The 24570-nt window shown below is 42.5% G+C and overlaps 1 protein-coding gene across 1 annotated transcript in view; it reads left to right on the forward strand.

Annotated features, from left to right (window-relative positions):
- The first annotated feature begins 236 nt into the window (after positions 1 to 236).
- CELF2 (CUGBP Elav-like family member 2) overlaps positions 237 to 24570 on the forward strand; it is a 558667-nt gene continuing 534333 nt past the window's right edge. Inside the window, exon 1 of the mRNA XM_055543532.1 lies at positions 237 to 426. Within this exon, the coding sequence (XP_055399507.1) occupies positions 374 to 426 (53 nt within the window). The 5' untranslated portion in view covers positions 237 to 373. The remainder of the gene's footprint in view (positions 427 to 24570) is intronic.

Genomic DNA, 24570 nt, shown 5'->3' on the forward strand with positions numbered 1-24570 from the left:
TAATAAAGAGAGATTTAACTGAGAGCTGTGCTTGGAATAAAGTGGGCTACAAAAAGGTCAAATGTGATCAGTCGGAGCAGATTACAAGGGCTTTAAAAGGTGGTGTGGAGAAATGAGCCGGGGTGGGAAGTAATATAGCGCAAGATTGATTTGGGGGGGAGGGGGGGTGTGGGGGGGGGGTGTGGGGCGGGGAGGGGGGGGTAGTGGAGAAAAGCCAGGACAAGTGCTTATCAATCCTAGAAGGAGGAAGAGCCGCGCGGGCGCCCAGTGGCTCCGGGCCTGAGCCGAGCAGCTGGCGGCCGCCTCCTTTCCCCTTCCCTCCCCGCGCCCCCTCCGCCCCGGACTGGACCTGCCTTCAGCCACCCTCTAGACAATGGTCTCTTTAATCTCTGATTTGGATCCACTCAAAGACTGGAAAGTTTTAAGGTAGGCCTGCTTTCCTTTCTCTCGCGTCGCTGTTTCCGTTCACGGCCAAGTTCCTCCCCCCGCTCCCCCACCCCAATTAAGGCGCTCGGGTCGCTGAGCGCAGCGCCTGCGGTGGGAGGCGGGGGCCGCCGGATCTGCTCGGGGCTGGGGTGCTCCGGGGATTCGGCATCGACTTCCAGCAGACGCGGAAAGAGGGGCGTGAGAAGTCCTCAGTTTCATCCCCGAGGGGAAGGCGGCGTATTTTAATGACAGTTTGTCTTCGTGAAATGATTCTTGACGTCGGCTGAGTCTTAACCAGTCATCCTTGTCATTGCGTTTCATGGGGCACTGAATCCATCAGAGAAGAAGTGGCAAACTTTCTGGGACTTCAGATAAAATAGCGAACTTTCCAGAAAACTATTGCTGCTCCTCTAGGAAGAGAGCCCATGGAAATGCGGTTTCCTCCTGTTGACCTCTCCTCCCCACCCCCAGGTCTAATTTGGAAAAGCCAGAGCTATGAAAACTCTGCTCACCTTTGAACCGAATGAGTGGAGTTCCTGAAAGGAGCTCTTTCTCTGAATGCCCCTGAAAAGATGAACTCTGACCACTTCATGATTCAGAGACCCAGAAAAATGAGAACCCAAGGACTTCAAAGTGGCAAAAGTTTATGCATTTCCTCCACTTGAGTCTAAGCTGACTCCTCCCTTAGAGTTCACAATTCCTTTCTAGTTTAACTTAACATTAAAGAGTATTTCCCAGCCAAAAGAACTTTGGGCAGTTTTTAAAAAATAAAAAATGTTGATGAGTTTTTATGAAAAAGTGGTTCAACACAATGACGTGTTGTCCCTGGTATCTACTCCCGAACATGATTCCATTGGAACTACATCAAGTCCCAAACAAGGCACCTCTTTTTCCTGACATCTTGTATTAATTGGCTATTACTTAGTTCTCTCTCATGAGCTCTGCCTAATTCTATTATTTTTAAAATTTATTTTATTGAAGTGTAGTTGATTTACAATGTCGTGTTATTTCTATTGTATAGCAGAGTAATTCGGTTATATATATATATATACATTGTTTTTCATGTTCTTTTCCATTATGGTTTATCACAGGATACAGAATATAGTTTCTTCTGTTATACAGTAGGACCTCGTTGTTTAGCCATCCTATATAGGTTGCATCTACAGTACTAATCCCAAACTCCCAATCCCTGTCTCCCTACTTGGCAACCACAAGCCTGTTCTCTATGTGAGTCTGTTTCTATTTCATAGGTCAGTTCATTTGTGTCATATTCTAGATTCCACATATGGTGTTGTCTTTCTCTTTCTGACTTCACTTAGTATAATAATCTCTAGGTCCATTCTTGTTGCTGAAAATGGCATTATTTCGTTGTTTTTGATGGCTGCGTATTCCATTGTATATATATATGTGCCACAGCTTCTTTATCCATTCAACTGTTGATGGACATTTAGGTTGTTTCCCTGTCTTGGCTATTGTAAATAGTGATGCAATAAACAAATTTTATTATTTTTAAAAGCAACCAGATGAGGGGCTTCGCTGGTGGTCCAGTGGCGAAGACTCTGAACTCCCAAAGCAGGGGGCTCGAGTTCGATCCTTGGTGGGGGAATTAGATCCCACGTGCTGCAACTAAGAATTCGCATATTGCAACTAAAGAGATTCTGAGTGCGACAACTAAAGGTTCTGAGTGCTGCAACTGAGGATTTCCTGTGATGCAACTAAGACCTGTTCCAGCCAAATAAATAAATAAATATTTTAAAAATAAACAAAAGCAACCACATGATACAAAAGAGCAAATAAATGAAAAATTGGCTATTATCTATCTCAATAATTTTCTTTTTAAAAATTCTTGTACCTTGCTCTCTAGAACGTTGCATGTATCAGTCAGTCAGTTTAGTGTCTCGGTCATATCCGACTCTTTGCTACCCCATGGACTGCAGCACACCAGGCTTCTCTGTCCATCACCAACTCCCGGAGCTTGCTCAAACTCACGTCCATTGAGTTGGTGATGCCATCCAACCATCTTGTCCTCTGTCGTCCCCTTCTCCTCCTGCCTTCAATCTTTCCCGGCATCAGGGTCTTTTCCAGTGAGTCAGATCTTTGTATCAGGTGGTGTGTATACATACCATATAAAATGTGTCGTTTTATAATCTCTGCAGTTAAATATCAAATGCATTTCCAAGTCTCTGCCTCCCCTTCATAATCAAAATTTTAATGGGTATAAATGATGTTGATTTGTACATTGTTTTTACTGAATTACCCCGTTGATTGAAAGTTTAGACCGTTTCCGGTCCTTGATTTATATGAACGATTCAGTGGCATCTTTGTGCATATACCTTTCTGCTTTCATTAAATAATTCCCAGGATTTCTAGATGAAAAACCACGAGTGTTTTATGGGTCTGTCAGTGATATTTTCTTCTGTTTGTAGATTTAACTTTTACTTTTAATTGAGAGATGCTAAAGTACTTCTGTGAATGCCCTCATGATGCAGCTATTACAATAAATTTCATTCTCCTTTTCTTTAATTGCATTAGTAACCTACTTCTAATATTGAAATATTTCTTAAGGGTGCTTTTTAAAATATTGTTTTGGGTGATTAACTTATTAATATTATTGCACAAATGGATAAGACGGGCCCCAGCTCTGAGCATATGTAAGATCCAGTTCAGTTCAGTTCAGTCGCTCAGTCGTGTCTGACTCTTTGCGATCACATGGACTGCAGCATGCCAGGCCTCCCTGTGCATCACCAACTCCCGGAGTATACTCAGACTCATGTCCATTGAGTCGGTGATGCCAAAGGCTTTTTTAGATGATGATCCCTAGTCTTAATGTACTTGAAAACCAGTGGTAATGTTGCCTTTCCCCTCAATGTGTCTCTAACATAAGTGAAACATATTTATGGCTAGAGTAAGTAAAGCTCCACAAACTTGGACTGAGAAGACCTGGGAAAGAGAAGGATCTTTGCATTAACCTCTGGTGCACCAAGTTCATTCTGTCCACACCTCTCCTTGGCAAGTGTTATTCCATCCTCATTTCAACTGGGTGTAATTCTTTCCCATGATAAATTATTATAAACTAGGTAGTATTTAAGCGTTACATTTTAAATTCCTTTATTGTTTATAATCAAGCATCATTTTGGCTAATTCTGGTTCATAGAGCCATTCACTCACCAACACTAAGGCTCCGTCCATTACAGGCACGCTTTAATACTCCAGTTTATTGTGCTTCGCAGATATTGCATTTATTACAGACTGAAGGTTTGGAGCAGCCCTGCAATGAGCAAGTCTTTTGGCACCATTTTTCCAGCAACATTTGCTCACTTCTTGTCTCAGTGTCCCATTTTGGTAGTTCTCTGGATATTTCCATTTTTTCATCATTATTGTACTTCTGGTGATGTGTGGTCAGTGGTCTTTAATGTCACTTTTGCAAAAATATCATGCATGATTCGCTGAAGGCTCAGATGACGGTTAACAATTTTCAGCAATAAAATATTTTTAAATTAAGGGGCTTCCCAGGTGGCTCAGTGGTAAACAATCTGCCTGCCAGTGCAGGAGACACAAGAGATGCGAGTTCAATCCCTGGATTGGGAAGATCTCCTGGAGAAAGAAATGGCAACCCACTCCAGTATTCTTGCCTGGAGAATCTCATGGACAGAGGAGCCTGGTGGGCTACAGTCCATGGGGCCACAAAAAGTCAGACACAACTGAGTGACTGAGCACACACACACACACATACAATTGTTAGACATAATGCTATTTCACACTTGATAGATTATAGTTTAAATATAACTTTTATTTGCACTGGAAAACCAAAAAACGTGTGTGACTCACTTTATTGAGATTTTCACTTTACTACAGGGGTCTGGAATCAAACCCATAATATCTCTGAGGTGAGCCTGTGTATGCAGGAGAAGCAGAGGTACAACATGACCTTATAAATGGGATAATCGAGCTGGAGACTGAGGATGTGCATGCTAATGGCATACAGGGTTATACGTGATATGATTTACGTCAATAAAATGCTTTACAAATCCAGAGGTGAGGGATCCTATTACAATACTGCTACTGCCCTTGTCTGATTAATAGGTGAGCAGAATGCTTGGTCTATAACATGGAAAGACTTTCAGACCTGCCTAACCTGGAATATTTTCCATGTTTGCTCCAGGTATACAGCCTGGAGTTCTGCCAAACCTGCTGCTCTTGAAAAGTGATTGCAAGGCACATTTTTTGAATCTGCTTACACCCCAGTTTAGTGTTATAAGATATGATCTGCGGGTGGGATACCAGTTCAGGTCATAAACCTTTTTCAGGCACTGTATATTTGGCATCACTCCCTCCTAGGTTCATTTTGTCAAATGGGAAAAAAAAAAAAAAAAAAAAAATATATATATATATATATATATATATATGCACATATATATCCAGGTTGGGAATCCTGCTGTTGGTATACTCCTGTATACCTCAAGCGGCTTAAAAGAAATTACTTCCACCAACATTCATGCCAACAATTTGCAACTGTAACACTCCCCTCTTGACCACTGGGAAAGCACAAACACAAAGGCTTCACTCAAGAGACTCAAAATCAGCTAAGTCAAAAAAAAAAAAAGGTACATAGAAGAAGAAAAAGAAAATGACAAAGTAGTAGATGTATGATTAAAAGAATAAAACAATCCTGCCAGTTTGATTAATATAAGAATTCATGGTCATTGATACCACCTGAGGGAAAACAAGTCATAAAGATGACTCAAGTTCAACAGGTTGAAAACGGTACCTATAATCTCCCCCACGTCCTGTTTCTTTTCTGGTGTTCTCAGGCTTATGAATCATAGCAAGTAGGTATCCAGCCAGGTACTCAAATTGGAAAGTTGGCAGGCTCCCTCATCCCTCATTTTCCTTCCTAATTACATGCAAGCTATCACCAGCTCCACGGATTTCAGATCCTAAACATCTCCTGCATCCCCACTTTTCTCGCCCCACCTTTCCTTGCTGTGATCTTATTGTGCTCAGAACTCTATCAGTTCAGTTCAGTTCAGTTCAGTCGCTCAGTCATGTCCGACTCTTTGCGACCCCAGGAATCGCAGCACGCCAGGCCTCCCTGTCCATCACCAACTCCCGGAGTTCACCCAGACTCACGTCCATCGAATCAGTGATGCCATCCAGCCATCTCATCCTCTGTCGTCCCCTTCTCCTCCTGCCCCCAATCCCTCCCAGCATCAGAGTCTTTTCCAATGAGTCAACTCTTCGCATGAGGTGGCCAAAGTACTGCAGTTTCAGCTTTAGCATCATTCCTTCCAAAGAAATCCCAGGGCTGATCTCCTTCAGAATGGACTGGTTGGATCTCCTTGCAGTCCAAGGGACTCTCAAGAGTCTTCTCCAACACCACAGTTCAGAAGCATCAATTCTTCGGCGCTCAGCCTTCTTCACAGTCCAACTCTCACATCCATACATGACCACAGGAAAAACCATATCCTTGACTAGATGAACCTTTGTTGGCAAAGTAATGTCTCTGCTTTTGAATATGCTATCTAGGTTGGTCATAACTTTCCTTCCAAGGAGTAAACATCTTTTAATTTCATGGCTGCAGTCACTATCTGCAGTGATTTTGGAGCCCAGAAAAATAAAGTCTAACACTGTTTCCACTGTTTCCCCATCTATTTCCCATGAAGTGGTGGGACCGGATGCCATGATTTTCGTTTTCTGAATGTTGAGCTTTAAGCCAACTTTTTCACTCTCCACTTTCACTTTCATCAAGAGGCTTTTTAGTTCCTCTTCGCTTTCTGCCATAAGGGTGGTGTCATCTGCATATCTGAGGTTATTGATATTTCTCCCGTCAATCTTGAGTCCAGCTTGTGCTTCTTCCAGTCCAGCGTTTCTCATGATGTACTCTGCATAGAAGTTAAATAAGCAGGGTGACAATATACAGCCTTGACGTACTCCTTTTCCTATTTGGAACCAGTCTGTTGTTCCATGTCCAGTTCTAACTGTTGCTTCCTGACCTGCATACAAATTTCTCAAGAGGCAGGTCAGGTGGTCTTGTATTCCCATCTCTTTCAGAATTTTCCACAGTTTATTGTGATCCACACAGTCAAAGGCTTTGGCATAGTCAATAAAGCAGAAATAGATGTTTTTCTGGAACTCTCTTGCTTTTTCGATGAGCCAGTGGATGTTGGCAATTTCGTCTCTGGCTCCTCTGCCTTTTCTAAAACCAGCTTGAACATCAGGAAGTTCATGGTTCACATATTGCTGAAGCCTGGCTTGGAGAATTTTGAGCATTACTTTACTAGTGTGTGAGATGAGTGCAATTGTGCGGTAGTTTGAGCATTATTTGGCATTGCCTTTCTTTGGGATTGGAATGAAAACTGACCTTTTCCAGTCCTGTGGCCACTGCTGAGTTTTCCAAATTTGCTGGCATATTGAGTGCAGCACTTTCACAGCATCATCTTTCAGGATTTGAAATAGCTCAACTGGAATTCCATCACCTCCACTAGCTTTGTTCGTAGTGATGCTTTCTAAGGCCCACTTGACTTCACATTCCAGGATGTCTGGCTCTAGTCAGTGATCACACCATCGTGATTATCTGGGTCATGAAGATCTTTTTTGTACAGTTCTTCTATGTATTCTTGCCATCTCTTCTTAATATCTTCTGCTTCTGTTACTCTATACTACCTCCTAAATCTCCCTGCTTCAGTTCTTGCTATCATAGGCTACTTTTCACAGAAGAGGAATGAAAACACTTGAAAGCCATAAATCAGATCACGTGACTTTCCTTTTAAAAGTCTCCTGGTTATTCTTCAAATAAAAGCCAAGACCCTTATCCTAACCCACAAGACCTCATCTGACCTTACCCTTGACTATCTCTTCAACCATGGCTTCTCTGTCTTTCCCCACATCCCACCTTACTCCAGCCCCTCTGGTCTTCTTTCTTTTCTTCCAATGAACCAAGCTTATTTTGGCTGTAGGGTATTTGCAAGGAGCTCTCCTGCAGTACTCTTGCCTGGAAAATCCCACGGACGGAGGAGCCTGGTAGGCTGCAGTCCATGGGGTCTCGAAGAGTGGGACAGGACTGAGCGACTTCACTTTCACTTTCACTCCCACTCCCTGCCTGGAAAACCCCCTCATTGTTCACCGGGCAGGATGCTACTGTCATTCAAGTCTTAGCTCAAATGTCACCTCCTCAGTGAAGCCTTCCTTGATTCCTCAATTTTTTTTTTTAATTGAAGTATAGTTAATTTACAATTAGTGTTAGTTTCAATTGTACAGCAAAGTGATTCAGTTATATATGTGTGTGTGGGGGGTGTGGGTGTGTATATTCTTTTCCAGGTTCTTTTCCTTTATAGGTTTTTACAATATATTGAGTATAGTTCCCTGTGGTATACAGTAGGACCTTGCTGTTTATCTGTTTTATATATCATAGTGTATATATATTAATCCCAAACTCCTAACATATCTCTCCCTCCCAGACCCCTTAATTTAAAGCCATCTGAAAATGACTCTTCAGCATTTCTCACTGGTAGGCTGAACCATAGAAAATTGCCAACATTCAGCCACTGCAGACCTATAAAACTTTCAGTTTTGTATGGTTAAACTAATACTCTCACTATAGCACGTATTGGTACCTGCTGTTTTCATATGTGCTTATTTATTATTTCTCTCCACTGTTAGGATCTATCTTTGGTATGGTTAACTGATGCCTAAAATAGTTCCAGGCACATTATAGAGAATGAATGAGTGAAGAATGAATGAATGGGGACTTTCCTGGTGGCCCACTGGCTAAGACTCCACCCTCCCAATGCAGGGGGCCCAGGTTCAATTCCTGGTCAGGGAACTAGATCTCACATGCTGCAACTAAAGATCTGGCATGCTGCAATGAAAATTGAAGATTCCAAATGCTATAACTATGACTCAGCACAGCCAAATAAATATTGTTTTATGAAAAGAATGAACGAATGAATGATGTGGTCTCTGTGTATCTCCCTCATTAACTTTATACTCTGTGAGGCCAGAGGCTTTATGTATTTTGTTCATACTCCAGAGTTTCCCTGGGATGGTGGTGATGGTGTCTTATGTGGAATGAATAAATGGATGAGTGTCTTCTAACTCAGAGTTTAGTAATTCTCTCTTCACCTCCTCCCTTCTGTTGCAATCAGCCAAGTGTCTGGATTTAATAATATGGAAAATTTTTAAATTCTCTGAGAACCCAATTCAACCAGAATTTTTTCTACACAAAACAATGATCTAGATCAAGGGTTGGCAACCTTTTATAAAGGGTCAGATAGTACAAGGGTCAGGTTTTGGTGGCCACACAATCTCTATTGCAGCTGCTTAGTTCTGCCATCAAAACATGAAAGTAGCCAAAGGAAGTATGTAAATAACTAGGCTTGAATGTGAACCAATAAAACTTTATTTATAGAAACAGGAAGTAGGCGGTATTTGGCCCTAGGTCCATAGCTTACCTTTCATCTATCATCTAGACTAATGACTTGACCAACAACAACAACAGCAACAGAAATACAAGTGGTTTTGATAGATAGTTGGAAGGATGTTTTCAAATCTTATATGACAAAGTACATGCCATAAACTAACCTCATTATTGGGGAAAAAAATGAAGAACCTTGGTGATATTTCACAGGTCAGCAATGTTTTCAGTCATGAGCACTTGATCTTGCAAAGATGATTACAGTCTGGAGGAAATTTATGGCTCGCACATCCCTTAAATGTTTGGACGAGCCTTCAGGCTATAACAAAAGACACTGTTGCCTGTTCCCTTACTGAGTGTGTGAGAAACTCCCATTAATGAGAACAGCACATGTTGATGAAAAAAAAAAAAAATAGAACAAATCCTGACATGTTTTAAGTCACTGCTTGGCCTCGTTTCTTTCTGTTTCGTTGCTTCCTCCAGCTCATTTAGGAGATATTTCTCTTTCACATGCCTGATAAATCTCCCAAGATGAATTCCAAACTCAAGAGGAAAGCGTACAGTGTGATTTTGAATGACTGCCATGTGTAGATACTCTTCAGCTCATATTACATGACATCTTGGAGATGCTTGGATTGGGGAGAGGTTATGGGGAACTCTCTTGGTGTCCAGTGAGAGCAGGTTGGCCACCCAAAGATCAGGGATTATTAGTCTTCTTCCAGGATGACAGAAGAATTATTGATAGTTTCTGGGTGCCAGGCTTTATGCTAAGAGCTCCTTGTTTAATATCGCAGTTAATCTTGCAACAGCTCTATGACATAGGTGGCAGCCCTGCTGCTCCTGTTTGCCGCACTGTGGACCCCAGGTTTTGGTAGCTCTGGGCCGGAGCACTTGCAAATGTACTGTCTGGCACCTTGGAGCACGGGCAGCTTGGTGAAGCATGTTGCTTTCACTGCGCCCTCGAAGGGAAAAATTTGCACCCCGTCATTCTTTTTTTCCACTGGAAAGTTTGAAGAATCGTGACCCACTTACTGCTGGGTACTTTAAAAAATCTTTGCAGAGCAGGGGGAGAGTAAGGCTATGAAAAGCAAGAGTTATATCTAGTAATAATTCTCCAGAAAGAATGAATTACATGTTTATAAAAGTGAACACAAGACCCGGGCCTTTTAAATAATTTATTATATCAGAGAATAATCTACTGTTTTTCACAAAACATGACTAATGTAGCACATAGCATAACTAATAATGACAAAGGGTATTATAAGATCACATAAAAATGTAGAAAAATCCCGTTATCCATAGGTTGGAATGTTACTGCCATGGTTTTTACCTCTCATTCCAGCCCTCAAAAATCCCAGATGTTAAGTCATCCCCAGGTACTGTTTCTAGTCCATTGACTCCAATAATCAGCAGAAAAATATTCACTTGACAATTACTTTATTCCCCCTGCTGAGTGGGTCTGTTTCTCCAGTGGATTGGACCAGCAGAGTATCAAGGACAAACCCAACACATCCCAATCCTGTGAAATCTCTGTTAGGAGAAACAAAAGAAAAACTCCCCTGCCATGGGGGAATGTCTCTCTAAGGTCAGAGACCACAGAGAAGAATACTGGAGTGGGTTTCCATTTCCTTCTCCAAGGGATCTTCCCAGCCTAGGACTCAAACCCAAGTCTCTCACACTGCAGGCAAACTCTTTACCATCTGAGCCACCAGGAAACCCCCACAGAGAAGTTATTTTTCCCAAATGGAAGAGGATCACCTGCTGCTTTTATTCCACTATTTCAAAAGAGGATCTGCCCAGTGACCTCTCTACACTCCCCAAATAAGTGTTCAGACTTAAGGGTTCCTGAATACTAGCATCATATGCTATAGATCAGGGATCCTCAACCCCTGGGCCATGAACCGGTACCAGGAACTGGGCCACACAGCAGGAGGTGAGTGGAGGCTAGAGAGGGAAGCTTCGTCTGTATTTACAGCCACTTCCCAACCTCGCATTTCTGCCTGAGCTCTGTCTCCTGTCAGATCAGCAGCAGCATCATGATGAGTTGTGTAATTATTTCATTGTATATCACAGTGTAATGATAAATAGAAATAAAGTGCACAACAAGTGTAATGCACTTGAATTATCCTGAAACCAACTCGCCCCCCGCACCAGCACCGCCAGTCCATGGGAGAATTGTCTTCCATGAAACTGGTCCCTCGTGCCAAAAAGGTTGGGGACTGGTGCTGTAGGTCGTAGTGAAGGAGAGGGCTCAATGTCAGGTCTGTTCCCACATGCAGTCCCTGTGTTTACCTCCCTCTCTGTTTTGGTGCAACAGAAGGCACCTCAAGAGATCAGCTAATTACTCCCCTTTGTGCAACTTTGTGTTATAAAATCTCCCTGACCCAGATCTGATTCTTCCCCATTTCCTCCAAAGGCTTTCCAGTGTGCTCAGTGGTAAAGAATCTGCCTCTCATTGTAGGAGAAGCAGGTTCGATCCCTGGGACGGGAAATGGCAACCCCCTCCAGTATTCTTATCTGGAAAATCCCATGGACTGGGGGCTACAGTCCATGGGGTTGCAAAAGAGTCAGACTTGGCTTAGCGACAAAACAACAATTTCCTCAAAGAACAGCTCAGTAACCATCTCTCCTTGCCTTTACATCCCACACAGTAGCCATCAGGCAAGAAGGTTTTCTTCCCCAAAATGCTCATAGCACTGAATCTAAGCCTTAGATGCTCCAGTGCTAGTCCAAATTTCCTGCTTTGTAAGGTTTATGTATATCTTAGTTTAATTCCTAGACTGTAAACTCTCAAAAGATAGATAAGGTCCACGCCCCATTCATCTTTGCATCCACTTGCATCCTTAGCATCACCTGACACGGCATTTCACCCAGCCAGGATTGGAACAGACATCTGCACATTCCTGATTTGTAAGATGAGAGATTGAATGAGATTATATCCAGGGATCCCGTCTATAAAATTACACAATCAGTGTGAGAACAAAGAAGCACCCTCCCCCAGGACCCTGAGTCCCCTCTCTGAGCTGCATGATGCATCCTTTCCCTACACTGACGAGTTTTTCTCACAGCAAAGCAATTCTCTTGCTATTGATCCTCATTTTCTTTCCAGCCTCTTTTATTCCCAGTCTTTCTGTAGAGTTGATGGACTAAACTACAAACCTGGTTTCAGATGTTCTGTCTCGAACTAGGGCTATAATGTAAATCAGCTGTTCCAGGAATGAGTTTTGCTGACACGTATTGACATTAGCAATCATAGGACCAGTCCTACGGGGCTCGGTATTACAGTCAGTCCGGGTTGCAGGTGTTTCGGTTACCCGTGGCTTTGGCACACCATTTTGTTCTTCATTGCACTAGTTTTTCATTCTTATAGAGATACAAATGTCTAAGCCAGAAAGAATTGTAAGAGGCCCCTAGAAATGGCAATTTTCTGTATTTTATCATGTTTCCTGGTGGGTAAGTGAAAGATTTTGTAAACAGAAAAATGTTGCCCTCATTTAAGTTTGGTATTTACAAATGGAACACAATGCTGCTTCTGAGCCTTTACACATGACATTTTTTCCCACCATCATTATCATCATTATTGACCATAACAACCATTATTGAGTACCCAAAAGCTGGAATATTCTTTCCATCTTCTCCATGAAAACACACATGCTTAAAAAGTTTGTTCTAACCTGAGCTTCTGAAGGCAACTTTGCCTGAGAGCCCTGCTCACTTTGTCCACTTGCCTCATTAGAACTTCCTTAACATTTAGTCATCACTCTGTAGAGATGTAGTTTAAATGACTATTTGGAATATGGGGGCTTTTAAGGGGCAGATATAATTGACATATAGCCTTATGTTAGTTTTTGGTGTGCAACATAATGATTCACTGTTTGTAAAGACTACAAAATGATCACCACAGTAAATCTAGCTAACATGTATCACCATACATAGTTACAAAATTTTTTTCCTATGATGAGAATTTTTAAGATTTACTTTCTTAGCAACTTTCAACTATGCAATATAGTATTATTAGCTATAGTCACCATGCTATACATTTCATCCTCATGACTTACTCATTTTATAATTCGAAGTTTGTATTTTTTGACCTTCATCTATTTGGCCCAACCCCTAACTCCCCACCTCTGACAACCACCACTCTGATCTCTGCATCTATGAGCCAATTTGAGTTGGTGGAGGTTTTTTGTTGTTGTTGTCTTTTATAAGATTCTACATATAAGTAAGATAATACAGTATTTGTCTTTCTCTGTCTCACTTACTTCACTTCGTGTGTAATGCCTTCAGGTTCCATTCATGTTGTTGCATGTGGCAAGATTTTATTCTTCTTTATGGCTGAAAATACTCTGTTGTACATATATACTACATCTTCTTACCCATCCATCTACTGATGCATGCTTAGATAGTTACCGTATCTTGGTTGTTTTAAATAAAGTTGCCATGATATGGCAGATAAGGCAATGGCACCCCACTCCAGTACTCTTGCCTAGAAAATCCCACGGACAGAGGAGTCTGGTGGGCTGCAGTCCATGGGGTTGCTGAGGGTCGGACACAACTGAGCGACTTCACTTTCACTTTTCACTTTCCTGCATTGGAGAAGGAAATGGCAACCCACTCCAGTGTCCTTGCCTGGAGAATCCCAGGGACGGGGGAGCCTGATGGGCTGCCGTCTACGGGGTCTCACAGAGTCGGACACGACTGAAGTGACTTAGCAGCAGCAGCCATGATATGGGGGTGCATATACCCTTCTGAGTTAAGTGTTTTTATTTTCTCCAGGTAAATACCCAGGAGTGGAATTGCTGGATTATGTGGTAGTTCTATTTTTTATTTTCTGAAGAAGCTCCGTACTGTTCTCCATAATGGCCACCCGTAGTATTTTCATTTACACCAATAGTGTACAAGGATTTCCTTTTCTCCACATCCTTGCCAACACTTTGTATCTATTGTCTTTCTGATAACAGCCATTCTAATAGACGGGAGGTGATACTGCATTGTGGTTTTGATGGGCATTTCCCTGATAAATAGTGACACTGAGCACCTTTTTATATGCCTGTTGGCCATCTGTATGTCTTCTTTGGAAAAAATGTCTTTTCAGATTCTCTGCCTATTTTTAAATTAGGTGAACTTCAACACTGAGGCCCGCTATGGTGGGTATTTATGAAATCTCTACATTTCAATGACATAACAATTGTGGTTCTTTTACACACAGATGGGAAGTAAGATTGGGCAAATTGTTAAATGGCATTGTGCTCAGGGAATGGAGGGATATTTGGGTCCTGATGGACAGCTACCTCTCATGGGCAAGTTTCCACAGGGACTGAGGATGGAGAGGCCGAGATGGGGGCCCCTCAAGGATTTTAAAAGCTGTTTGTTTGGGAATCCTAGGGGTGAGAGAGGGGAGCTGGAACATTGTATAATACTTAGTTAGCCTCCCCTACTGCCAATTCTGCCAAATTCAGACCCTTGTGGCCTGAGAGAAACAATAACAAATTGAAGCAAAAACAATAGTTGATAACTAAATGTAGCGTTGGCCCAAAACCCCTATATAAATATATATCTGTAAAATCTAATGAGCTGGTTTGGACTATACAGAATACTCAGTTTTCCCCTGATATAATCTAGTTTCTTCCAAGTAACCTCTGCTCTGTTTCTCATCGAAACCGCAGCTTTGGTTAGAATGTTCCTGCTGAAGGTAATCAAACACTGACTATTTCATCTCCATTTTACAGTGGTCTAAACCAAGTGTTGGTAAACTTTTTTTTTTTTTTTTTTTTTGCAACGGGCCAGTTAGCCAATATTTTTGGCTTTGCTGACACACCATATGGTCTCTGTCACAACTATTCAGCTCTGCCATGGTAGCACAAAAGCAGCCAGAGACAATATAGAAATGAATGGGCATGGTGGTATTCCAATAAAACTCTACTTACAAAAACAGAGAGTGGGCTGGATATGACCCACAGGCCATCGTCAGTCAGTGGTCCATGTATGCTCCACTGAGTTCTGGATCTTTCAGAGCCAAGGCAGCCTGGCCAGCAGCAGGGAAATTGAACCAGAGGAAGCAGCAAGAGAGAATGTGTTTTCCCAGGTGCTGTGCACTGAGCTGACCTAAGCTGTATTTGGCTTCATCGCTGGGAAGAAGAGAAAGGGTACGAGGAGTAAGGGAGGGACGGCTGGGCTGTCTCAGACCCAGGATCACCTTTTACTTTGGCTACATGGAGGCAAGAAGCAGAGTGTCTTCACCTTTCAAGGAAGACCCAGCACTCTTACCCACCTGACCTTTATGATGACCCGGAAGCTCATCAATCCGTTGCCAGAACTCATCTCTTTGGAGCATGGGTTCAGATGAGGAAATGAGACCAAGGGAGGGAAAGAAAAGAGGATCTTGAAGAATCTGCCCTACAAGGATTATAGGAATCTGAGGAAAGAAGGCAACCCGGGTTATTGATTGCCCAAAGCCCGAGATAGTCACAAAGTGATTTCTGGAGAAATACAGCCTGACTCCTGGTGCCTTTGGTCTGTATCCACTGTTGCTATCTTTATCACCACAAAATTGTCCTGGAACTTACCTGACAGTCCCGTGGTTAAGACTCTGCCTTCCAGTGAAAAGAGGGTATGGGTTCGCTCTCTGGTTAAGGAGATGAGATCCCACATACCTCGTGGCCAAAAAACCAAAAAACATAAAACAGAAGCAATGTTGTAACAAATTCAATAAAGACTCAAAAAATCTTCAAAAAAAAAAAAATTGCCCTCTTCTTTAGGATGTGGCCAGGTGGCACAGTAGTAAAGAATCCACCTGCCAGTGCAGGAGATGCAAGATTTGTGAGTTCAATTCCTGGCTCAGGAAGATCCCTTGGAGTAGGAAATGGGAACCCCCTCCAATACTCATGCCTGGAAAATTCCACGGACAGAGGAGCCTAGTAAGCTACACAGTGCATAGCGTCACAGAGTCAAACACCTCTGAGCACACAGCATTAAACAAAAATAAAGCTCACTCACAGATTGAAGGCTAAGTTGAACACGTGCATGATTGTGCCAAGCAGAGAGATTTAGTATCTCACAGAAGCCCACAATTCCTGCCTATGATGGGTACCTCTTTGCCCCCACCGTGATGGGTCATTCATCACCATCATTGTAGAACACAAATAGCATTTTTGAAGAGATTTGGGATTAAGAACGGGCACCAGGCCAAATGAAGGACCACAGCTTTCCTGGCTTCTCCAGCGTTGTAAAGCTCGTCAGAGAGATCGATCAGTTACAGCTTACTCGGAATCTAGATTACCATGATATGATGTCTGGGAATTTACGTTTTAAGACTTACTTCCTGTTGTGCAGCTGGAGTGGGGCTGAGGGGGTGGGGGCACAAGTGTCCAGGAATTAGGAGTTTGGTGAGGATTTCTGTGCCCCAGTGTTTCTGCCCAGAAGACCAGTGTCAGGAGCACTTGAGGGTGAGTTGAGTCCCTTCCTGGTACAGGGAGCGCTCTCCACTCTTGAACCTTACTTAATAAATTACCACTTCACAATAAATTGCCCTTAAATCACTCAGTCGAAAGTGTCAGTTCCTCTTGTCAAAGAGCTGGAATTATATCAGAGAAGACCACTGGAGAGAGACGTGGTTTGAAGCAGAATTTCTTTCTTAAAGACTTTAATTTCATTTATGACTTCTTCCCAATTGCTAGGAAACCCTCTGGTGCCTGGCCTGCTCCAGATCTAATCAGGCTCCCTCCCAGCTCCCTGGCTTTGTTCTCTTCCCCAGCCCCCAACTGTCCCCTCCTGGAGCAGGACGCAGATTTTACCTCTGAGCCCCTGGCACTGGTGATGACAGGAAGGCCCAGGAAGGAAGATTGCTATGTAATGCATCATTCGCTCGATTAATATTTCTGAAGGAAAGGAAGGGGAGTGTCACTGTTTTTGTCTTTGAAAGAGGGGTGAGTGTGTTGGAGGAAAACAGCTCCTGAGGACTTGGATTTTTGTTTAAAATTAAAAAACCAGTGACTGAGTTGGAGAGTAAAGCTGTTTCCCTGCTTCCCAAACTAGTATTTGCCTTCCTGTCTTCTCTCATTATGAAAGGCAGGCCGCAAAGGCAGTTTTCCATTTATTGAACATATCTTGGGCAGAGCTCTCATAACGGGACTAGCGTATTGTGCTTTTGAATCCTGCTTTTAAGCTCTGTCTGCAATCAGGCCGAGCTCTCTGGAGGATAAAGCTACATTAAGCTTTAAATCTCTAGTTAATTTTTTTGTTTGTTTCCATAAAATTGCTTTCCTTGTCTTTTGCTTTTTCTCTGCAGGTCACTGTTCAGTAGATCAGCAGACTCACCAGTCCTCTCAATGAGCCCATTAGTTAGATGGGGATCAGAGAGAAATATTTTGCATATAAACTTCAAACACCATAAAGCAGAGAAAGAGTAAGAGGATTTGAAGTCACTGACTCTCTGTTTTATAGCATGGGTATTTCATCCCAGTAATTGGTTTAAATCCCTTTTGATCATCATTTCTTATATTTTGGCAATATTTTTCTCTTTATAAAGACTGTGAATGTTTTTTAACCTGTCCGAACGCCCTTCTCCCACCTTGATATTTTACTTTCAGTGATCCCCTGTAACTTAATTTGCTCTGAACTCCAACCGCCAAACTGTAAAAGTTTGAACCACATCTTCGAGGCAATAAATTTCTATGTTTGTCATTGGTAGGCAGAGTGGCTTTTGTTAATGAGAGTTCAGATGAGAAAAAAATAAACCTGTTCTAGAAGGTTGTGGAAAATGCCCTCATGTTTCACAAATCTATTGATTTACATTTTGATTTCTCTTTATATTTGATTTTTTAAAACAATAATCGGAGGTAAATGTAGTTAATTTTGTGTTATAAGGTGATACAGGGAGCTGCCTGTCTGCTTCTGGCTCTAGATAAACCTCTGTTTTAAGAAGTATTTGCTGAAAACCTAATCTACCTGATTATAGCAATCAAGATGTTTTGGGTTTACTGAGTGTATTTTGAAAATGCACAGTTTAATTATGACATTCTCTGTGTCCCTTTCCTATGATTATTTTTCTCTGTAATATGCACATATTGAATAGCCATTGAGCTGTCTGTAACGGGGAAAATGAATAAGTGGAAAATTAAATGTCCAGTTAAGTAGCAACAAGCCTTCAGCAGATGTGGAAAACAAGTCATATCTTAAAAATACAGTCCATTCTTCTGAGGGGCTTGAATAAACAAACTTAGTATTACTCAAGCTAATCATATGGCACTAATTTACTGCCTTGCTTTTCCATTAAACTCTCTCCAGGTGACTCCATATGACAGTCGAGTTTAGTAGATTCCAGATTCAGGTAATGGATTAGCATTAAGCAGATATTCTTTTAAAGACAGCATGTAACCAAAGTCTGTACTTGAATTTTCAACATGAAAACCTCTAGTAGAGGAAATATAAACTGTGTTAACAGGAATTCTTCTGCCCCTTACTTAAGAAAGAAAACCGAGCATTGGAAAAGGAAATTGGAAGTCTATTGTTGTTCAGTCACTAAGTTGTGTCCGACTTTTTTGCAACCCCATGCACTGTAGCATACCAGGCTTCCCTGACCTTCACTATCTCCCGGAGTTTGCTCAAATTCATGTCCATTGAGTCGGTGATGCCATCCAACCAACTCATCCTCTGTCATCCCCTTCTCCTCCCACCCTCAATCTTTCCCAGAATCAGGATCTTTTCCAATGAGTCAGCTCTTTGCATCAGGTGGTCAATGTATTGGAGCTTCGAAAGTATGTAGGTTATAGTTATTGGAAACTGTTCCAGAGGTCTCTGGATGGTACACAGCAAATATGGCAGGCGGTCAAGGGGTCTCCCCTCGGCTGCTTGAAGTAAGTGGATGCTTGGTGGGAGTCAGAGTTGAAGAGAAGGAAGAGACACATCTGTCTATATTAGGCTTTCTTTGTCCTGAATTTTGGACATGAAGTAAGATAATGAGATTGGTGGAGGCCTTCCTGGTGGTTCAGTTGGTAAAGAATCCACCTGCAGTGCAGAAGACAGGGGTCCAATCCCTGGGTCGGGAAGATCTCCTGGAGAAGTGAATGGCTACCTACGCCAGTATTTCTGCCTGGGAAATCCCAGTGGACAGAGGAGCCTAGCGGGCTACAGCCCATTGGGTCACACAGAGTCCGGCATGACTTAATGACTAAACCACCACCAACCACCACCGCCAAAGAGGTTGGTGAGCTTACTCCCTTCCTTGACATTTCTTATTCTAATTTGTTCCTGGAGCCTAACATGTAGGGGGAGAGAAAGCTTCAGAACAACACAGACCTGAATCCAGGTCCAATCTGCCACTTAATAGCTGTGTGACTTTAGCTAGATACTGACCCTCTGAGGTAGTGTTACCGAGCAAAGGTTGTGTGCCTAACATGGAGTGAGGCCAAATAAAATTAAACATCACAGTTTAGAGCAGAGAAAGTTTATTGCAGGGCAAAGCAATGAGAATGGGTGGCTCATGCTCAGAACCCCCAAACTCTTCGATGGTTCAAGGGAAAGAGTTTTTATAGGCAAAATTTGGGGTGAGGGCTATCAGTTCAGTTCAGTCGCTCAGTCATGTCCGACTCTGCAACCCCATGAATCGCAGCACGCCAGGCCTCCCTGTCCATCACCAATTCAGACTCATGTCCATCACTCTCCTCTTTCACTTTAATCAAGAGGCTCTTTAGTTCCTCTTTACTTTCTGCCATTAGATCAGATCAGATCAGTCGCTCAGTTGTGTCCGACTCTTTACGACACCATGAATCGCAGCACGCCAGGCCTCCCTGTCCATCACCAACTCCCGGAGTTCACTGAGACTCACGTCCATCGATTCTGTGATGCCATCCAACCATCTCATCCTCTGTCGTCCCCTTCTCCTCCTGCCCCCAATCCCTCCCAGCATCAGAGTCTTTTCCAATGAGTCAACTCTTCACATGAGGTGACCAAAGTACTGCAGTTTCAGCTTTAGCATCATTCCTTCCAAAGAAATCCCAGGGCTGATCTCCTTCAGAATGGACTGGTTGGATCTCCTTGCAGTCCAAGGGACTCTCAAGAGTCTTCTCCAACACCACAGTTCAAAAGCATCAATTCTTCGGCGCTCAGCCTTCTTCACAGTCCAACTCTCACATCCATACATGACCACTGGAAAAACCATAGCCTTGACTAGACGGACCTTTGTTGGCAAAGTAATGTCTCTGCTTTTCAATATACTATCTAGGTTGGTCATAACTTTTCTTCCAAGGAGTAAGCGTCTTTTAATTTCATGGCTGCAGTCACCATCTGCAGTGATTTTGGAGCCCCAAAAAATAAAGTCTGACACTGTTTCCACTGTTTCCCCATCTATTTCCCATGAAGTGATGGGACCGGATGCCATGATCTTCGTTTTCTGAATGTTGAGTTTTAAGCCAACTTTTTCACTCTCCTCTTTCACCTTCATCAAGAGGCTTTTTAGTTCCTCTTCGCTTTCTGCCATAAGGGTGGTGTCATCTGCATATCTGAGGTTATTGACATTTCTCCCGGCAATCTTGATTCCAGCTTGTGCTTCTTCCAGCCCAGTGTTTCTCATGATGTACTCTGTAAGGGCTATAGTGTGTGACTTTCTTCTCATTGGTTAGTGGTGAGGTACCAGGGAGGTGTTCCAGGAATCTTATGCTCAGCTTGAAGTTGCTGTCCTCCATCTCGGTGGGGGTTTTAGTGCTACAGAAGAACTCAAAGATGTCATTAAATATATTCCTTGAGGAGGAATCAGGACCCTGCCCTATGACTGCACTATTGTTTAGAGAGGAAAACATGAATGAGATCATAAAATGGCATCTGTGTAGATACAGAAGTAGGTAGAGCTGTGGGAATTATACATGGGCCTCTGGCCTAGTTAGGGAGATCAGGAAAGGTGCTCCTGCGGAGTGGTTAAAGTAAGATCAGAACATGATGTAGGATTTAACTAGTAGGAAAAGGTGCTAAGATGCCTTCTAAGCCATGTTGAGGATCTTGTTCTTTCATCCTGAGAACAATGGAAACTACTCAGATTTTTCAACAGCAATGTGCCAAGAAGATTTCCATTTCTAAAAGTTCATACGGAGAGCAAGTATGAATGTGCAAAGAGCATTTCTGAAGCTGTTGGAGATGTCCAGTCCAGAGATGACAAGAGCTTGAACTAGGAGAATAGCAGTAAGGAGGGAGATAAGTGGATAGACTCAAGTCAGATTTAGAGGCTTCCCAGGTGGCTCAGTGGTTAAAAAGAAAAAAAAAAAAAAATCTGCCTGCCAATACACAGAGATGTAGAAGATGTGGGTTCAATCCTGAGCTGTGAAGATCCCCTGGAGAAGGAAATGGCAACCTGCTCCAGTTATTCTTGCCAGGATAATCCCATGGACAGAGAAGCCTGGTGGGCTACAGTCCATGGGGTTGCATAGGAGCCAGATATGACTTAGTGAATAAACAACAAAAAATGAGATTTAGGAAGTAAAATCTAAGGATTTGAGGTGATCTTGGAGATGAGGGTGAGGGAAGAAAAATACCAAGGATGACTTGTACATTTATGGCATGGTGGGTGTGTCATTTACTGAGATTGAATCTTGCAAGAGAACCAGATTTAAGGTTGGTTTGGACATCCTGAATCCAACGTTGCCTCTAAGATACCTAAGGAGACACCTCAAGCAATAAGTTGACCCTATGGATCTCAAATTCCAAAGAGATGAGTGGAGAGATCTAAATATAGTTCATTTGTGTGTTGGGGGGTGAGGGGGTGATTGAATGCATCTGTGGTGGTTGAATGCATGTAAGTAACATTGGCATGGAAAGGAAAGAGGACCTAGGACTGAGGCTTAAGAAAATACCAGTGGTCAATGGCTTAGCTCCTGATGTTCACCACACATCTTAGTTATCATTAAATTAATTTCACCTTCTCCTCAGAAGCACCTCCTGAGTTAAGGTCCTTCTCTTCTTCCTTAGTGCTTTGGCCGTGAGGTCTTCTGTCTTTCTCTCTAATTTGGTTAGGTTCTAACAAGGTTCACTGCCACTTTCCTTCCTGACCCCGGGGCTTCTCATGGAGCTGCTGTGGTTATCTTCTTAGACAAGTGTGATCTTATTTCTCCCCTACTTAGAAGCCTTGGGTCTCCCTGTTCTCTCCTGTTTCTGTGTTTGCTGAGCAAGAATCACGTTGTACCGCCACTACTTATTCCAAAGTTGGTTTCTCTCTGGCTGAAATGCAATAGACTCGCTGATAGAGGGGACCAGACTTCACCCACCTTTGGATCTTCAAAGCCTGGGAAAGCATTTGGCATCTAGGAAGTGTGCAGTGATGTGACCCCTGCTGCCATTTGACCTTCCGTTCCTTCTCTACAAATGTGGACACAGCTCTTCGCTGCCTGCCTACCTCAGAGGCACGTTTTCCTGCAAGGGAAGGAATCTCCTTACCTTAAAGAAGGGAGTTATATAAACAATGCTTAAAAGGAGTGCTAGGATGCACATATGCAATCATGTGTTTTGAACTTAGTAGGCAAAGTGGCTTTACTGGTTTAGGCATGACATTATTTTTACTCAAAATAAAATGTTCTCAAAACACCCCCCTCCACCAGATTAAATTCCGTAGGCTAATTACATGTGTTCAGTGAGAAAAATTTCAAACTTCTATTTAAAGAATCTCAGGGGAAAAGATGTCTTTTAAAGGAATTAACTACCTGTATTTCTTGTATGTAGACCTGATTTACTATTTTACTGGTTTTCTGCAATGAAGGTTCTTTTCCTACTCTTTTCATATGAAAGAGAAAGAGAGAGCGAGCATGTTTTTGAATAAGTATGGAAACCTTATCCTTTGGAGTTAAGGAAATTAGATATTTACCTATTACATATTTTTATTTTTCATCTTGTTTGGAAAACAACTGGTCCTAGTAGCTTGCCTGGGATTGATACATTCCAAAAAAATCTACATATAATGAACATTTTTGTACATTTCTAAGATTTTTCACTTGTAGGGCAATGATGAATGCTGATAAATCCAAAATGAAATTTTTAGCAATAATTTACTTATTTTGATAAGAGTCTGGATTCTCTGAGCTCTTAAAAACAGGATGTTTTCTTGAGATGGAGTAAAAAGGCCCTGAAAAATACCATATGTAATTCTATTCTTCTGTTGTTTCCTTGGGGAATAAAATACCACAACCAAGAAAGCACTTCTTAAAGCTTTTTTTTTTTTTTTGTGGATAGAAACAGAAAGAAAAAATATACAGGTAATACCAGTACCCTTTAGAGTTCCAGGTAAAAATAAATGTATGATGAGCCTGAAGTTGAAATTACAGATTAAGTCAAAATCCGGTATCTGAGGCCTGTCTCCAGACATTTCAGCTGCACTAGCTCTGCATTCGGAGAAGGCAATGGCACCCCACTCCAGTACTCCTGCCTGGAAAATCCCATGGACGGAGGAGCCTGGTGGGCTGCAGTCCATGGGGTCGCTAAGAGTCAGACACGACTGAGCGACTTCACTTTCACTTTTCACTTTCATGCATTGGAGAAAGAAATGGCAACCCACTCCAGTGTTCTTGCCTGGAGAATTCCAGGGACGGGGGAGTCTGGTGGGCTGCCGTCTATGGGGTCGCACAGAGTTGGACACGACTGAAGTGACTTAGCAGCAGCAGCAGCAGCAGCTCTGCATTTATAGACTTCCCCCACACAGTCTTATAGGATAAGTGGGGAAGAGTGAGGATCAGAGTTGTTGCCAGGATATAAATTGGTTACAGGACTGTAACTCAATTTGGGTAATTAGGAATGGGGAGTCGTGATCCATCTCATGCTTTGACTGTTCACATTTAGATCTCTCTTCTCTGCACCTCATGCTTTTTAATCTATTGGTTCAGTTCAGTCACTCAGTCATACTCTACTCTGCAACCCCATGGACTGCATGCAGCACGCCACACCTTCCTGTCCATCACCAACTCCCAGAGTTTGCTCAAACTCATGTCCATCGAGTCAATGATGCCATCCAACCATCTCATACTCTGTTGTCCCCTTCTTCTCATGCCTTCAACCTTTCCCAGCATCAGGGTCTTTTCAAATGAGTCAGCTCTTCACATCAGGTGGCCAAAGTATTGGAGCTTCAGGTTCAGCATCAGTCCTCCCAATAAATATTCAGGACTGATTTCCTTTAGGATGGACTGTTTGGATCTCCTTGCAGTCCAAGGGACTCTCAAGAGTCTTCTCCAAAACCACAGTTCAAAAGCAGCAATTCTTCAGCTCTCAGTTTTTGTTATGGTCCAACTCACATCCATACATGACTACTGGAAAAACCACAGCTTTGACTAGATGGACCTTTGTTGGCAAAGTAATGTCTCCGTTTTTTCATATGCTATCTAGGTTGGTCATAGCTTTTCTTCCAAGGAGAAAGCATCTTTTAATTTCATGGCTTCAGTCATCATCTGCAGTGATTTTGGAGCCCCCCCCCCGAAAAGTCTCTCACTGTTTCCATTGTTTTCCCATCTATTTGCCATGAAGTGATGGGACTGGATGCCATGATCTTCGTTTTCTGAATGTTGAGTTTTAAGCCAGCTTTTTCACTCTCCTCTTTCACTTTAATCAAGAGGCCCTTTAGTTCCTCTTCACTTTCTGCCATAAGGGTGATGTCATCTGCATATCTGAGGTTACTGGTATTTCTCCCTGAAGTCTTGATTCCAGCTTGTGCTTCATCCAGCTCAGCATTTCTCATGATGTACTCTGCATATCAGTTAAATAAGCAG

This window comes from Bubalus kerabau, chromosome 13 (genome assembly GCF_029407905.1).
Source record: "Bubalus kerabau isolate K-KA32 ecotype Philippines breed swamp buffalo chromosome 13, PCC_UOA_SB_1v2, whole genome shotgun sequence".
Lineage (NCBI taxonomy): Eukaryota > Metazoa > Chordata > Mammalia > Artiodactyla > Bovidae > Bubalus > Bubalus kerabau.